At 42.6% G+C, this 18,051-nt stretch overlaps 1 protein-coding gene across 1 annotated transcript in view; it reads right to left on the reverse strand.

The window, feature by feature from the left end:
- Positions 1-273: 273 nt before the first annotated feature.
- LOC126249791 (nose resistant to fluoxetine protein 6-like) overlaps positions 274-18,051 on the reverse strand; it is a 341,698-nt gene continuing 323,920 nt past the window's right edge. Inside the window, exons 13-15 of the mRNA XM_049951478.1 lie at positions 11,430-11,601; positions 8,177-8,319; positions 274-821 (exon numbers count right to left, since the gene is read on the reverse strand). Coding sequence (XP_049807435.1) covers positions 693-821; positions 8,177-8,319; positions 11,430-11,601 — 444 coding nt within the window. The 3' untranslated portion in view covers positions 274-692. The remainder of the gene's footprint in view (positions 822-8,176; positions 8,320-11,429; positions 11,602-18,051) is intronic.

Here is an 18,051-nt window from a genome sequence, read left to right on the forward strand (position 1 = left end):
CTTCCGGAAATAAATTCAGTATCTTATCCTAAATCGCGTTCCGTATAGAGAGGTCGTAACGCCTGATTTACGGTAAACGTGGTGAGGGAAATTAGTATCATCGGTGTCTGGCCAGAGAGAAGGCGCAACGTTATCAAAACATTGTCATGGTCAAAACTGATGCTCACACTTACGTACAAAGTATACGTCGCTTATGAGGAACGATGTTCAAGGATTTTATAAAAACAAATCATGAACACAAAGAAATCAGCTTATATTTCTAACCATATCAGTTCCATTGTATACTCGTAAAAATACTTAGTATTTTTAAACATATTCTATACATCACACATTCACTGAAATATAGTATTCAGATTGCAAACGAAGCATATTTTGGTATCAGTCCTAAATGATAAGGGCTTTGGTGCGCGTCCAGAGACTTGTACAAGTCCTACTGCGTTTCCGCCGTCCTTCCCCAGCAAAGAATTCCGTGAAATATTCATTGTCTGCTGAGAAGTACGCTGAGAAACAAATCCTCCAATGGCAAGTATGAATGAACGTAATGAAGTCGTCTATCTATGTGGGTATGGTCCAGCGGCTTTTTCCTCAAACCACATCCGCAAAATTTCTGATTCTCTCGCAGTTTCAGACCAGTAAACACCGCCCTTTAGAGGCGATTTCATCCAACCCCACTTTCTGCTGACTCTGGAACATCATTTTTTTATGTTCTTCTTCAGCGGATGCACTACATTAAGCACAGCTATCACTGGTGCTTCGAATGTCATTGACACCACAAACGACAACAAGTAGGAACAGGTAAAGTAGCCGAAGATCACCATTATCTGCAAAAAAAATGAAAGCAGTTACAAATTAAAAAACAGCATTGACGTTTGTTCAGTATCTGCATGTAAATAACTATACAACAAGATTACTAAAACTTTCTCAGCTTTGTTGGTGTGTTTCAGGTTTTTAGGCGAGGAGTCGATACCATTTTGTGCCCATGTGTCATACTATTTCTCTCTCTCTCTCTCTCTCTCTCTCTCTCTCTCTCTCTCTCTCTCTCACACACACACACACACACACACACACACACACACACACACACACAATCCAAAATATTTACATTTTTACATTAGACGTAAAACATAAAAAAACTACGTGAAAAACGTGTATTTAAAACTATACAACTAGAACTTGTAGTGAATTGAAGTAAGACACTTTAATGGAATTTTAAAAACTTCACAAGCAGACTATTTGTGTAACAGAAAGAGCTATACATCATGATGCTTGAGCTGCTATGATGGTGGTGACTGAGTATTAAAATGATCGTGCTTACGATTGTGATAACAGGATGATTGCTATAACGAGACCCTGAAGGAACGCTAAGAGGCTCTTGAGGGTGACTGGGAGAAGGCGAGGGGCAGAAGCAGGTGCTCTAGTCAGAGAACAAGGTGTGGAAAGTGGATAAGTTGGTATTAGATGCGAAATGGAGAAAATAGACGGATGCGGAAAGTGTGGCGGAGCGTATGTATCTAAGTGATTTCAAGCGATTTATAAAAATTGGCCCAAGTGTGTGTGTTTTTGTTTAGGAGGAAGGGGGGGGGGGGAGTGCGGGTGAAACTCCAGGTAACATTGGCATAGGTCAGGATGTACTGGATGAGGGTTTTATAGTTAATGATAGTGATAGATGGATGCAGAGCTCTCTCGGTTTCTGGCTTTCTTCCTGACGGTGAGGAGGTGTACACGACATGTCAGTTTTCTATCAAAGGCTTCTCGTAAGTATTTGGTTGTGTTAATAAGATGAAAGGGTTGGTTGAAGTTGGAAAAACGAAAATCGCATTTCAGAATCATAGAATAGTATGACCGAAAATGGTGGCTTGGGTTTACTTGGAGTTTCCATTTGTTACACCATTTGTTGAAGATATTCAGCTAGCACTGGAGGGAGACATGAGAGACTTGGCAAGCGAGAAGGGTAGTTAGGTAAGCAGTGTCCCCAACATGCTGAAGGAGAAAGGAAGCGGTTAGGGATTCAGAAATATCTGCAGTGTATTGAATATATATTGTAGTCTTATGTTACCGCGCTCCCTTGTTTCCTGTCAGTGTATTGAATATCCATTTTCCACAACTATATCGAATGCCTTCTGGGGTTCAAGGAGTACGGCATCAACACGTGTAGGAAGACGTAATACCTTGTCTCGCCCTTTTTGGAATGTACGCTCTGAAAATCTTAACAGTAAACCTGTCTATGATTCACAATGGATTTCTTCTGGCGTCTGCCATTGAAGTTTGAATCTTCACGACGCTCTCGCATTTACTTATCCAATCTGCAACAAAACTCGCCGGTCTATTTGGAATCATTTCAATCTGTTGTACTAAGCCTACCTGATAAATGCTTCACACTCACGTGCAGTACTCTAGAATCGTTCGATCTAGTGTGTTGAAAGTTACCTCTTTCGTGGATGAAAGTTAGTTCCTTAGGATTATTCCAGTGGATTTCCGCTTGCCATCTGGTTTTTCTATAACTAGTTCTACACGTACATAGCAGTTCTACTTTAGGTCGTCTACACGCATACGGCCTAGATATTTAGATATTTTACGGTTGTTGCTGTTCAGTGACTGATCGTCAATAGCGTTATCGAGCAGTAATGGGTCTTTCTGCTTGTTTACGCACAATACGCACGTTTGTTTATGTTTGGGGTCAATTGCCAGTCCAATCACCAAATGTTGGTCTTCTTGGGGTCTTTCTGCATTTCGCTAGAATTTTCTGGCGTTGTAGCTTCCCTATATATAACAGTATCTTCCGTGAAATACTTTACAAAGTTTGATATTTGATCCGCTACAGTATTTGTTTACAATGACGAAGAAAAATCGCAACACCAAGAAGGAGTTGCGCGATGTAAATGAAAGTTGGTAGGCGTGCTTCTAAATCTGAAGGATGATGTCTGTTCAAATTTCGCTGTAAGAGTGGTGTTAGTAACGCCACTATCAGGATGCAAATCAGGTTTGCTTTAAATACGAGCTATAACGGTCGTGAGCGTTAGTTACCTTTGAGACTGGACCAGGTGAGTTGATTTCAGTCAAGAATGCCTTTAAGGTGACAAAGACGCCATTATCAGCACCTCACTGAGTTTGAAAGAGGTCTTGTAATAGGGCTACGAGAAGGTGGATGCACCTTCTGCGATACTGCAGAAAGGCTTGGCGTAATGTAGCCATTTTACACGACTGCTCACCGCGGTGATCACGAGAATGTATGGTCGAAAGAAGACCCGCCTCAGGACGGCAGCATGGCACTATCAAGAGGCAAGATCATCGTGTTCGGTGTATGGCTCTGAAGCATCGTATCGCATCTGTAGCAACAATTCGACCAACAATTGGCACCACAGTGACACAAAGACCTGTTACAAATCGGTTACTTGGAGGACAGCTCCGAGCCAGACGCCCTGTAGCGTGCATCCCACTGACCACCACTTGCGTCTTTAGTGGTGTCAAAGGGAGAGCTTATTATGGGGGGGGGGGGGGGGGGCAAGTTGGAGGTCTGTTGTGTTTTCTGATAGACGTCGGTTCTGAATTGATGCGAGTGATGGCCGTGTGTTGGTTAGGAGCACAGCTGAAGTCCTCCAACCAATCTGTTTGCGCGCTTAACACACTGGACCTGCACCTGAAGTTATGGTCTGGGATGCAATTTCTTATGATAGGAGGAGCATTCTCAAGGTTTTCCCATGCAACGCGATTGCAAATTTGCACGTCAGTCTAGTGATTCGACCTGTTGTGCTGCCATTTATGAACAGCATTCCAGGTGGTGTTTTCCAACAGGATAACGTTCGCCCACATACCGCTGTTGTAACCCAACATGCTCTACAGAGTATCGATATGTTGCCTTGGCCTGTTCGATCACTAAATCTGTATCTAATCGAGCACAGATGGGAAATCCTCGGATGACAACTCCAGCGCCATCCACAACCAGCATTAACCGTCCCTGTATTGACCGACCATGTGCAACAGGCTTGGAACTCCATCTCATTAACTGACATCTGGCACCTGCACAACAGAATGCATGCAATTTGTATGCTTGCATTCAACATTACGAGCATTTCGCATTTGCAGTAGCTTATTTCGCGCTAGCAATGTTAACCACTTAAACAAGTTACCTAGCCTAATGTATTCCTTGAAATATCATTTCTCTACATTAATTATTTTTTGGTATTGCGATTTTTTCCGTCAGTGTGTATAGTCAACAGTAACAGCACTATGTCACTGCCTTGATGTGCCCTGGAAGTTAGTTTTGAATTTGATCTTTTAGTCGTGTTAAGAAAGATGTGTTTAGATTTTTCTGCTAGGAAATCCTGAATTAAATTACGTATCTCATCCTATATGACGTAAGTTGGTATTTCGTTCAATAGGCACAGAGCACAACTGTATCGAATGCCTTCTGGAGGTCAAGAAGCACGGCATCAACACGAGTGCCGTTTACTTCCTTCGACATCTCATGAACGAGTAGAGCGAGGTGAGGTTTCTTTAGATTGGAACGTTCATCTCTGTTTCAGATTTTCAAACTTCATGTTTTGATACCCTCCATGACTATTTGTACTTTACTGTAGAGATAAGAAAAATTTCGCCTTTTGCATCTGTATGTTTTATTTGTGTACCAAACATGTTTCATCTATACATGCTAGGCATCATCAGTGACCTGTAATAGAAAGAAAATTATTTAATTATATCTCTTTTGATCTGTTGTGATTCTTGGCAGCTCGTTTACATCTGATTCCGTAATTATGATATTCTAAATTTCATGAGCCCACACCTTTGATGCTGCTCTTGCTATACCAATTTCGATAGACTGTTTAATTATGGTGTTCTAAAATCCTTGAACCCACACTACGATAGTGCTCTTGTTACACCTAATTTTCATGATTATATTTCAGGTAGTTTTCGGTGACAGCCGACTTACTTAGTTCTGTCAGTCGCATGTGTCAAATAAAATGGGCTTGTGAACTTCGCCCTAAACCTGAAAATATAACATCATGACAGACGATAGTATTACACATACAGCGCGACCAAAAGTCATTGCCCAAACTGACAGATATGATGACCGAGACAGTAACAAATATTTCGTTAAGCAAACAGGTGTCGAAATGTATATTGAGTGAGCACTAAGCATGCGTAATTATGTCCGTGGTGAAGCAGATAAACAAAAAGTACCGTCTTCAACACCGTTGCACCAGAGATGATTTGAGGTACGAAGAGTTGAGAAATCTTGACGTTCGCATTAGGTCAGTAAAAAGCATGTAGCGCTTAGTGCCTGCCTGACGGTCACTGTATATAGGGTGATTCAGCAGACCCTACCGATGCTGTCGTTTTATGCAACCCGCTATGTTATATCTGGCCTTCAAAACTCACGTGGGAAATTTACATGTTTTGTCGCTCGCTACGCGCAAACTACTAGTGCTACAGAAATAATTAACAGAACCTTTTTATAGGAAATTGAATGTATTTAAATTTTGTTCTCGGATGCGTTTTCGCTAGAAGCCGTAGGTTTCGAGTTATTCAAGAAAACGTTCAAAAGTGACTTTCTAACGCACCCCCATTTCCACTCTAAGCCCCCACCGGTCAGGATTTCTAGTATATTGTTCATGGCACTCTCTTCTAACACTGTACAAATATTTGCCACTGCCCCAATTATTTTCCACATTCGACCTTTTTCAGTCTTAATTTACTGACCTTATTACGCCACCGGCTTAGTCTAACACTTACAAATTATAAAACTGGCGTTTCTGTAAATTTTACCAAATGGTTCAAATGGCTCTGAGCACTATGGGACTTAACATCTATGGTCATCAGTCCCCTAGAACTTAGAACTACTTAAACCTAACTAACCTAAGGACAGCACACAACACCCAGTCATCACGAGGCAGAGAAAATCCCTGACCCCGCCGGGAATCGAACCCGGGAACCCGGGCGTGGGAAGCGAGAACGCTACCGCACGACCACGAGCTGTGGACTGTAAATTTTACCTAACAATTTTGCCTAACAGTGGAAAATAACAGTTACATCGTTGTATTCGACAGGCCTTCTGACTACGAAACAACTGTGCTTGTAAGGGTTAAGTTTGGGTCGAATAGTCAACGTAATTAGTGAGAGCGTAACGTTTACAAAAGTCGTTTTTCTTTCATTGCCCTCAAGGGCACATTTAAATTAGTAATGTTAACGAAATAGCGCACTATGGTAGTGGCGTAATAGCCCAATCGATAGAGACCAAAATAAGTCAAATATAGGGAATTGTTCGTGTACTCCTAAATTCCGACGAGGGTGGCAGAAGCACTGAGTACTACGAACAACATACTAGAAATCGTGACTGGTTAGGCGGGAGCAATGTGTTGGAGGTGCGTTTGAAGGTCACTTTCGTATGTTTCTCTTGCATAACTCGAAAACCATGGCTACCAGTAAAAACGTATCCCAGCACAAAATTAAATTTTGAATAAAAAGGTTCTATTCATTTTTTTCTGTAGGATTAATAGTTCGCGCGTAGCAAGCGAGAGAACACAAAAATCTTGCACGTGGTTTTTGCGGGTCTGATATAACTCTGCGGGTTGTATATAACGACATCGGTAGGGGCAGCTGTATGATGTGGGGCGCCACAAATGGCCTGCAAGAGCACTGGATCTTAACCCACTAGTTTTATTCTTCTAGGGCTGCATGAAAACTGTGCACTCATAAGAGAAATTAGTTGCAAGAATTCTTGCAGCGGACATACACATGATCTTGTGGCTCCGTAAACCAGGTGTCTATCATATTCCACGCAAATTCGGTATGGGTACGTTGGGAAGACTGTGCGGACAGTCGAAGGAAGGTGCCAGGAACACACGAGACATTGAACTCAAGTAGACAACAAAATCTACCGTTGGGGAACACTGCATGAAATATGAACAAACGAAAGTGCTAAGACAGACTTGGTCGTTTTGGGATTGTGTTCTAAAGGAGGTTGTTGAAATACGAGTGGCCGACGGTCTGGTCAACAGAGACAGTGGCTTCACTTTCAGTAAAACGTGCTACCCAGTGCTCAGTCAACTGAAGTCACAACGTCGGCCGAGAGCGATTTTCTCTTCCGACGAGGGCGGCAGAAGCACTGAGGTACCAGAGTTAACGCCCGGCGTTCATCGATCGCGTCCTCCTACCACTCCATCCGGTGCGGCGTGCGGCCGGATACTGAGAGAAAGGGTGTGTAGCGATAAGAGTATAAAGGAGACGCGATGTAGATGTCCTACGGATATCACCTGAAGATGACAAGGTGCGCTGTCAAAATATCGTGTTACTTATACGACGGTACCTCGCTGGACACTCGAGAGCAAAACAAACATTTAATATGGTTTGAATCTCGATCACAACCAGTGACCTCGGATACTCTGTACTCACTCAACATCCATTTTTGACTCTTGATAGCTTTTCGAATTATATTTTTTGTTCTCTCTGTCATGAAATCTGTCAGTCTGGGCATTGAATTTTTAAACTCCTGCTGGCCGGTGTGGCCGAGCGGTTCTAGGCTCTTCAGTCTGGAATCGCGAGACCGCTACGGTCGCAGGTTCGAATCCTGCCTCGGGCATGGATGCGTGTGATGTCCTTAGGTTAGTTAGGTTTAAGTTGTTCTAAGTTCTAGGGGACTGATGACCTCAGATGTTAAGTCCCATAGTGCTCATAGCCATTTGAACCATTTTTTAAACACCTGTGTAGAGAACAGTATCAGAAATGTGTGGTGGTAAGTTCCTATGGGACCAAACTGCTGAGGTCATCGGACCCTAGGCATGTCCTAAGCGTACGTTAGTTTAAGTTAAAGCCCAACTGAAACTAACTTACACTAACGACAAAAAATGGTTCAAATGGCTCTGAGTACTATGGGACTTAACTTCTGAGGTCATTAGTCCCCTAGAACTTAGAACTACTTAAACCTAACTAACCTAAAGCCATCACACACATCCACGCCCGAGGCAGGATTCGAACCTGCAACCGTACCAGTCACGCGGTTCCGGACTGAGCGCCTAGAACCCACTAACGACAACACACACACACCCATGCCCGAGGGAGGACTCGAAATTCAGACGGGGGAAGTCGCGCGAACCGTGCAAGGCACCTCGGACGGCACGGCTACCACGCGCGGCTCAGAAATGTTAGTAGCTAATGGTAAGACTATAGGCGGTATACGGACCATGGTGTCTCGAGAGAGGTGGAGCGGCGCGTCGATGTGCATGATGACGGACAGCATGATGACGGGGTGCAGCAGGTATGCGCAGTAGGTGAGCCGGCTCAGCGGCACCAGCATCCGCTGCGACAGCACCGTGTTCACCACTCCTGCAAGCACAAGCAATAACCAAGCTGAGCCTCTAGCAGCAGGGGATAGGGTCTACCAATCAGGCACAGCTGCCTGTTTCGTCTTTTGTCTATATGGCACCTCTTCTGCTACTGATAAAATGAGATTCTAATTTTGTCCTATACTCAGAATTTGGATGATGCAGCTAAGAGTCGGGAACTGTGATTCAGTAACCTAAAAAAAAGAAAAAAGTAGATACTCATACCTAACACATCCAAACCAGGCGCAGCTAGAATAATTATGCAACAGACTTACAATTACACTGACTGAAATGTGTTACACCACTAATCAGTTGTGCGATATTTAAACTTTGTGGAGATTTTCATCACATACATGAAATGATTAGACTGCCATTCCATTCGGCACTGATGTCTGTCATCAACATCTTTACGAAGTGTAAAGTCGTTTGTATTCGTTGTGGCATGGAAGTTGAAGTAAACCAAGCGCTGTATCATGTGTGAGAAACAGAGGCGAGCGAGTGCGCCCGGACTTACCCCAGTTCACTGCTAGTAGCTCCACGTCACCTTAGCGCACAAGTATTGCACCACAATTTAGTATGAAATTAAAAATCAAAATTTATGTTTAAAACTTTGTTAAATTATAGTTTAGTGTAATAATGTTACAAATACCAAGTCTTGATGTTCTAAACTTAATAGTTTACGGAAATATTTCGTTTTAAGAGAAAAATCAGAGGCGCTAAATAATGATGCTAGGAAGCTAGAATTTTGTCAGAAGGTGCAGTCAGAATAAGTGATGCTGGTTTCCAAAACCATGAAACAATCCACGTTTTCGGAAAAAATCAAAGGCGCTAAATAATGGATTTAAAAACTTGACATTTTGTTTTATGCTTCAGTACACCCCAAAAATAACAGAGTGTCCACGTTAATCTACCTCTTATAGTTTTTGAGTAGTTAAATAAAAACTAATTTTGTAACTAAAATGTACCTAAGTGTTGTAGATTAAGTACTTGAAATTTTAATGATAGAGGATTTTGGTTAAACCAGATGATCAAGTATATCAAATAATAGAGCTACACCAAGTTTAAGACTTGTAACATAAATAGCAACCGATATAAGTGAACTCGCGAGGATTGTACACCGTCCTGGATCGTTTAGAATTCGGTAAAATAACTGTTAGTGTGCCGTCCGTGTGAAATTCAGTTCCGCAGTGGCAAGTGGTGAATTTATTTCCACTTCTATGACGAGCATTAATTTTTGAACATTTATTGCTAACTTTCAGTTGAGTGATGTTAGTTATGGCGAAAAACAATCTGGTAGGAAGTTACCGCAGAGGTCGCCTCTGAACTGCTAAAGGTGCTGTTAGATTAGAAAGACTTGTTTTCAACTGAACATAGCGCAATTTTAAGTGTTGTTTGTGAGTAACTTTAATTAAATTAAATATTGATTGGAACTTTAAACTTTTACTAAACTCATAGTCCTGATCCCGCAAAGAAATGGGAAATAGACACTTTTCTTTCAGTGGGCTGGACCGGAATGTGGCCGTGCAGACTGGAAACTATGGTCAGTATGTTTCCCTTCGCTTTCTGGCTGACCACCAAATTAGTTGCCAGGCTCACGTGATTGAAGACGGCATCAAAACTTTAAACCAGTGAAGTAACTTACTCGCCGCCCCACAAGGTGAGTAGCCTCAGATTGTCTTAATGAGGATATGCTGTCGTGCCTGAGACACATGCTGTGGCAGTCCATCAAGATTACTAAAAATGGTTCAAATGGCTCTGAGCACTATGGGACTTAACATCTATGGTCATCAGTCCCCTAGAACTTAGAACTACTTAAACCTAACTAACCTAAGGACATCACACAACACCCAGTCATCTCGAGGCAGAGAAAATCCCTGACCCCGCCGGGAATCAAACCCGGGAACCCGGTATCAAGATTACTGACTGGAGGCTTCCCACTCATTCCAGATATGCTCTATGAGAGATAAATCAGTGTGATAGGGCAAGCCTGTCAAGGTTCTGTACATACTCCGAGGCGCTTGTGACTGAAATGCAGTGTGGGGTCTTTCATTATCCTGATGGAATGTACACTTTGGTACACTGGTCGCGAAGGGTATGAGACCAGAGTTAATCATTCTTGGCAATGTAATGCTCTGCCTTGTTCGCCATTTTATTGTATAAATTTTACTCTTCCACATGTTTGGGCTTTGAGCTATCATACTATCAACTATTTAGCCTCACAGTCTTGTCTTCATATCCAATACCTCCCCACACCACCATTACAGGAATTGGAGAAGTATAGGTGTCGAGAATCGCTGTTTCTTGTAACTTTTCACCAGGCCATATACGGACACCCTGGCGTCGATCTGACAACCACAAATAGAACGAGACTCGTCGCTGAACACTATAGAGTGCCACTTAACGTCTTAGTTGACGCTGGATCTACACAACGCAAGTGTTTGTTGTCCGTGGTGTGACGTCAGCGGCAAACGACACATGGCATTTCGATATCTCAACCTAGCTTCTAGTAGTATGTTCTAGACGGTTCGTACTGTCACTGCCTGTAACCTCTGGACGTATTTCATATGTTGTCACCTGTCTATTCGCCAAAGCCAGTCCAACAGACCTACGATCTTCTCGTCGTGCAGTCCTTCTTAAAGGACCCGTGCCTGTTTGTCTTGCCATAATACTATCCCGAGCCAATCTCGTCACCACTCGTTCTGCAGTAATTTCATACTGATTCTCGCACGGTCCTCATATCAATGATTAGACCTTTCTCAGAGTCAGGTGGTGATAAGCTGAACGTGCACGCCCATTGGACATTGTGTTGCGATCTCCACCTGAAAATTTCCAATAATGTTAGGCGCACGGAACAGCCATCATGTTCACATATACCATTCTTTATCTGTAGTAATGGTATTATTGTGTAATGAAAACAAGCTCGCATAAGGATGAAATTTTATTCAACATATCCCATGGGCAAGGAAACACGAAATGCTGGAGTATGCGTTGGGTAGCGTTCTGTCAGAGTGTTGACGGTGTAACACTTTCCACTTCTGTCAGTGTAGTTCACAGCGGGAAGCTCAGCTCTTACTCGGGTTATGCAATATGAGCACAGTGGGTGAAACTGACCTCCGTGGCCGGTGCAGCAGGCGATGGCGACCCAGGCGAGCGCAAGCGCCCACGCAGAGTGGCCCAGCGCCACGTAGGCGGCCGACGCCCCCGCACTCAGCTCTCCGTACAGTCCGTGCACCAGCCAGAACGTCACCGCCATGCTCAGCGCCCAGCCCGCCGCCACTGCCACCTGCAACGGTAACAGGAACTAAACCTACGGACAAAGCAACTGCAGATTTGCCAGAAAATGAACAAAAATCGACCTTTATTTCTCGCTTCTTTAAGGGGCTCCGGAACGCCCTATACTTGCAATGTTAAAATAACGCTTATAAATTACATCTTTCCTCACAAAGTATTTGAGGTAGGAAGTTGAACTTTTTACAGATTATTTATTAGAATATGGGCTACAACTTAACACAGGGATTTTACAAAATTTTAGTTCAGTTATTAAAGATGATTTTTTTTCAATTCTAATGAAAATTCACAACATTTTTTTTGCAATTTTTTATTTATATATTCAAAAATACAGTTTTTTGGAAAAAGGCTGTGTTAAATTATGCAGAAGGTACTGTGTAACATTTACTGAAAGTTTGAAACAAATATGTTTGGAAGATCCTTAGAAAACATGTAATTAGTATGAGAAAATAAAAGTTTTGGGAATCGAGCGACAAAGATTGGATTAACTTTTTAGTGCATTCCAGGTCCATAGGATGGATTATCTTCATCCTCTGCAAACTCCTCCTCCAGCTTCCTCTTGTTCCTCCTCCTGTTTACTCTTGCTTGTATTTCTAGACTCTTTACAGCCCTGTCTGCAGCCCGAAGGCGTTCCTTGTCTAAAGCAAGCATCGCTCGTACCATGTTAGAACCTATCTTCATTCCCATATTTCTAAATACCTTGCACCTTACAATGTTGCCATCATTGAAAGTCGCAACAGCATCATACAAACCAAAGTGAAGTGTTTCTATTCCAACAAATACAGTCTTGGGGATTCTCGACCATATAACACTATTTACACTTTCATTGGGGTATTGAGTTTTTCCGTGAATACACTTTTTCAACAGTTCAGGTGCTGCTAAGTCTCTGAAAATAGGTTTTATCACCTCCATTATTGCATGAGGCAGACTATGCTTATGAGTGTACACTTCACCAGTTAGCAATCCTTTGTTATATTTACACCAACTGTCTTCTTCTTTGGGACACAAGCTATGTTGGGGATTTTCATCGTCTTTATTGTTTACAGTAATAACACATACCTTTGGCTTTCCAACATTTCTCCTTTTCTTAAAATCCTTCAGAGGATTTCTAATAACTTTACTTTTACTCATTATTATACTTCAACAAAACAGAGACTCAAGAAACAGAATTAATTACGAATATTTTCGAGATAACGACAGAGTAAATAAACATGAAACATTCGACAATCACACCAGCGATATATATTGAACCATCACAGGTTAGCCACAACACATACTTTATCTCACATCACTAAAATGTACCTGATGAACACGGACGTTAATAATAACACCATTTGACAGCAGTTTAACAGCGCCACAGTGGGTCACGCCCATGTAGAACACATTTCAAAAAAAATTTAAAAATAGTTGTAGTCTTCGGAATTGAATAAATTATATATCTATTAAAAGGTAATAGTGTGCAGATTCAGAAAACGCAAAAAAGTAAAAATTGAACTTTTCATGATTTTGAGCCTTTCCGGAGCCCCTTAAAATCTTTCGAATTTACTGAACATTTTAACATAAAAGGAAAAATGTTTAACACGAAACTCGAAGTACCGGTGAGGCTGTGGTCTGGACAAAATACACTCCTGGAAATGGAAAACAGAACACATTGACACCGGTGTGTCAGACCCACCATACTTGCTCCGGACACTGCGAGAGGGCTGTACAAGCAATGATCACACGCACGGCACAGCGGACACACCAGGAACCGCGGTGTTGGCCGTCGAATGGCGCTAGCTGCGCAGCATTTGTGCACCGCCGCCGTCAGTGTCAGCCAGTTTGCCGTGGCATACGGAGCTCCATCGCAGTCTTTAACACTGGTAGCATGCCGCGACAGCGTGGACGTGAACCGTATGTGCAGTTGACGGACTTTGAGCGAGGGCGTATAGTGGGCATGCGGGAGGCCGGGTGGACGTACCGCCGAATTGCTCAACACGTGGGGCGTGAGGTCTCCACAGTACATCGATGTTGTCGCCAGTGGTCGGCGGAAGGTGCACGTGCCCGTCGACCTGGGACCGGACCGCAGCGACGCACGGATGCACGCCAAGACCGTAGGATCCTACGCAGTGCCGTAGGGGACCGCACCGCCACTTCCCAGCAAATTAGGGACACTGTTGCTCCTGGGGTATCGGCGAGGACCATTCGCAACCGTCTCCACGAAGCTGGGCTACGGTCCCGCACACCGTTAGGCCGTCTTCCGCTCACGCCCCAACATCGTGCAGCCCGCCTCCAGTGGTGTCGCGACAGGCGTGAATGGAGGGACGAATGGAGACGTGTCGTCTTCAGCGATGAGAGTCGCTTCTGCCTTGGTGCCAATGATGGTCGTATGCGTGTTTGGCGCCGTGCAGGTGAGCGCCACAATCAGGACTGCATACGACCGAGGCACACAGGGCCAACACCCGGCATCATGGTGTGGGGAGCGATCTCCTACACTGGCCGTACACCACTGGTGATCGTCGAGGGGACACTGAATAGTGCACGGTACATCCAAACCGTCATCGAACCCATCGTTCTACCATTCCTAGACCGGCAAGGGAACTTGCTGTTCCAACAGGACAATGCACGTCCGCATGTATCCCGTGCCACCCAACGTGCTCTAGAAGGTGTAAGTCAACTACCCTGGCCAGCAAGATCTCCGGATCTGTCCCCCATTGAGCATGTTTGGGACTGGATGAAGCGTCGTCTCACGCGGTCTGCACGTCCAGCACGAACGCTGGTCCAACTGAGGCGCCAGGTGGAAATGGCATGGCAAGCCGTTCCACAGGACTACATCCAGCATCTCTACGATCGTCTCCATGGGAGAATAGCAGCCTGCATTGCTGCGAAAGGTGGATATACACTGTACTAGTGCCGACATTGTGCATGCTCTGTTGCCTGTGTCTATGTGCCTGTGGTTCTGTCAGTGTGATCATGTGATGTATCTGACCCCAGGAATGTGTCAATAAAGTTTCCCCTTCCTGGGACAATGAATTCACGGTGTTCTTATTTCAATTTCCAGGAGTGTATAAAGTAATTTCATTTCCTTATTCTCCTTTGACACGTTACGAAGATTGTTTAACGTGGAAAAATCTTCTTCTCCGACAAACAAATACGCCTGGTTTTTGCAGTCGTAACGTCACTCAGATCTATTGGCTCACCTGATTTTCCTTAAACGGAACAAAGCAAACAATACTGCTGCTATATTACAGCTTGTCTTTCGATACTGTCACTGTTAAAACAAAGATAGACCTAACGCCAAACTGAGAGCCCACAATCATGGTGGGGCACTTGTACTTCAATTATTTTCAGTTGCTGATATGCACTTTAGTATGGTTACTCGTTTCGGCGTTAGCCATCTTTAGATGGGTGTGTGTGTGTTTGTCCTTAGGATAATTTGGGTTAAGTAGTGTGTAAGCTTAGGGACCAATGAGCTCAGCAGTTAAGTCCCATAAGATTTCACACACATTTGAACATTTGAACACTAATTGTCTGATTCACGAGGAATGTTTGCGTGTATAAGTAATTACTGCTACGTCAGACTAGAGAGCCTATACGCTCTAGGTCAGACAAGCCGTCCGGCCGTATTTAGTGCTATGCGTGCGAAGCCAGGACAGGTCGCCAGTAAACTACAGTTCATATTTGTATAGTCTCCACGAGTACAATGCAGAATGCACAGTGTGCCAACATGCATATTTTTCCCACTGCTCGATACAAAATGAACCCGGCATTAGTTTTTCTGCATAGCATGTACACGTCAAAGTTCTGCTGATGGGTAGTATTGTCAGACAAACAAAAGGAAGTGACGTGCTGAAGATGGCTAACGCCGAAACCGGCTGTCATGATAAAGGGCATATGCGATCGATGACTGAAAATAATTGTACTAAAATTGTAAAAACACTTGAGAGTCAGTTTTAGATTATGGTGACGGTTGTGTCGAAGTTGGTAAATCGTGTATCTAAATCACTACACTTTCTGAAAAAATCGTTTTTTCTTGTTTTTTGCGTTTTTAAATACAGGTGCTGTAACACTTCTTTCACGCGCAGGAAAGTTTCTACTATTGGACTGTCCTACAGTATAACTGTATGAATTTCTTGTAGTCAGTGACGTTGTGTGTACAGCTCCGATTACGACAGGCGAAGACATTCAAGAGATTGCTCAGAACAAAAAATCGCATAGACGTAGGCGACGACATTACAGATCCTGTCTCCACTACATCAGAAATGTAGAACGCCATGAAAGGTGTACAAAGCTATTTAGATACTTATTTTAACGGCGAAACGAGTATAACGACGGACTATATCGAGCAATTTGATGAAAATCTGATAATGAAGAAAACACTGCAAGTACCAATAAGATTGTAGTCCCAAAAACCAGTATAATTTTTAGCCAGTCACACTCAGATCGGCAATGATTGCCACTTCCAACTACGAAACGTTGGTAACTTTTTCTTATGTGAGCATGCGGCATTTTCCATGGTTATTTGCTGTAATGACTAAGTTTTAGAACATGTGTTTTTCCTTGCGACTAGTTTCGGAGTCGCAGCCCCATTAATAAGCTTCCTGCATCAAAATTTATGCATAAAGAATTAGTCTCGTCATAAATATACAAATTACAATATAGTAGCATTAAACTACCACTAATTTATGTAATACCCAATATAACATAAATCCCTACAAAGAATAAAATGTAATTTCGATTACAGATAGCTACGTATTCTGCTAAACAAACAGCTATACTTCGCCACAGAAACTTCCAAGAAGGAATAACGATTATAAAACATATAAACGGAATAAGTAAGTCTTCAACAATTAAAGAGTGCAAATGGAAAACATTCAGTGTCACTTTTTCAAAAAAAGTGTTTTCAGAGGTATTGTTTTCTCGGTACTCTGTTCCATGTTCCCAGACTTGATTCAGATGCCAAACCATGGAGAAAGTCTTTCAAACATGCGCTGGTAGATGGTGCATGGTCTTTGTGCCAAATTTTGCTTCCTTCTGGGGTTCCACAATTTTAAAAAAATGAGAAGTGGTTTTTGTTGACTACTGTTGTACTAGTTAAAAGCTTAATTTTGTATTTCTGTACTTGTATTACCACAAATAGTACGTAGTGTTAATGGCACTTGGAACCAAAACTTTCTTTCTGCTATTTTGCCGAAAGCGGATATTTTTGAGACGGTGGCTGTATACAAAATAAAAGTTTATTCTTGCAAAGAAGGAACAGCAACCAGCCGTTGTTAATAACGTTGTTTATTTACGTAAACGGCGCCGTTACCAGTTTCGGACCGATAGGTTCACCTTCAGACAGCTGTTCACGTTTGGATTACGTTTGTTGATGATTATATTAGTTCTTGAAAAAAAACCAACAAACAATGTAAACAACAACAAATGTAATTTCAACGTGAAGAGCTGCCTGAAGGTGAACCTGTCGGTTCGAAACGGCGCTGTCTGTGTAATTAAATAGCATTGTTAACAGTGGATGGTTGCTGTTTTCTTCTATGCAAGAATCAATTGCAAAGACTTTCTCATTGGCCCTCAGAACCACATAGGTTCCTGGTATAGCATTAAACAATTTCTTAATAAAGTTTTTTATTTTGTCGTATTTTTTTGGCGTGATAATCAGCACAATTCTGTGGTATCACAAAACCTTCTGAATTTTTTGAATACAAGTCAGATACGTACAAACAGAGACAAATGTCAGATCTGGTGCTTACAACGTTTTCCATTTCCATTCTCCACTTGTTGTTCAGAGCACCACTTATCTAATTGACATTCAGCTGTAAAAACAGTAAATGCGTCTTATACCCACGCTTAACATCAAGTACCAGACGGGGTAGTGCGGAAAGTGGCATTACAAGATCTAACATCTTGGCGTACATTGCACCAAGCATAGCGGTTTCACTACCTTCGAGTGCCTCGTACCTGCTCTACTCCCCTGACAGATTATACCTCTTTGTTTAGCGGACGGCGTAGCTGTCAGTAACCTACACTACATTTTATGCTGTGTAATGTCCTATTTGGTATTACACAAATTAATAGTAGTATATAGATGTGGTAGTTCAGTTTACCAAATTCTGTATCTTTAGGCTGCTCCTTGCGTTTTATGTATTATTTTTACACAAGAGTGCTTAAGAATAGGCTAAGATCCGCAAACTAGTATCAAATAAAGAAATAAAAATAATAAGCACAATAAATGCTAGTTATAAAGCTCCTATTCCCAGAAAAAATACTAAGTGTCTGTCAAAGCGCACACCCGATATAAACCATACCAGACCTGATAATACGGCCCCGTGGTGACAACTTTAATACCCTCTGATGACAGCTCTAGCCGTCACATATGACTGCAATTATAGTCATTCACGTACCCATTTATGGTATACAGGGTGTAAATTTTAAGTTGACTAACCAGAATAACTCGAAAAATAAGCTT

This window comes from Schistocerca nitens, chromosome 3, assembly GCF_023898315.1.
Source record: "Schistocerca nitens isolate TAMUIC-IGC-003100 chromosome 3, iqSchNite1.1, whole genome shotgun sequence".
Lineage (NCBI taxonomy): Eukaryota > Metazoa > Arthropoda > Insecta > Orthoptera > Acrididae > Schistocerca > Schistocerca nitens.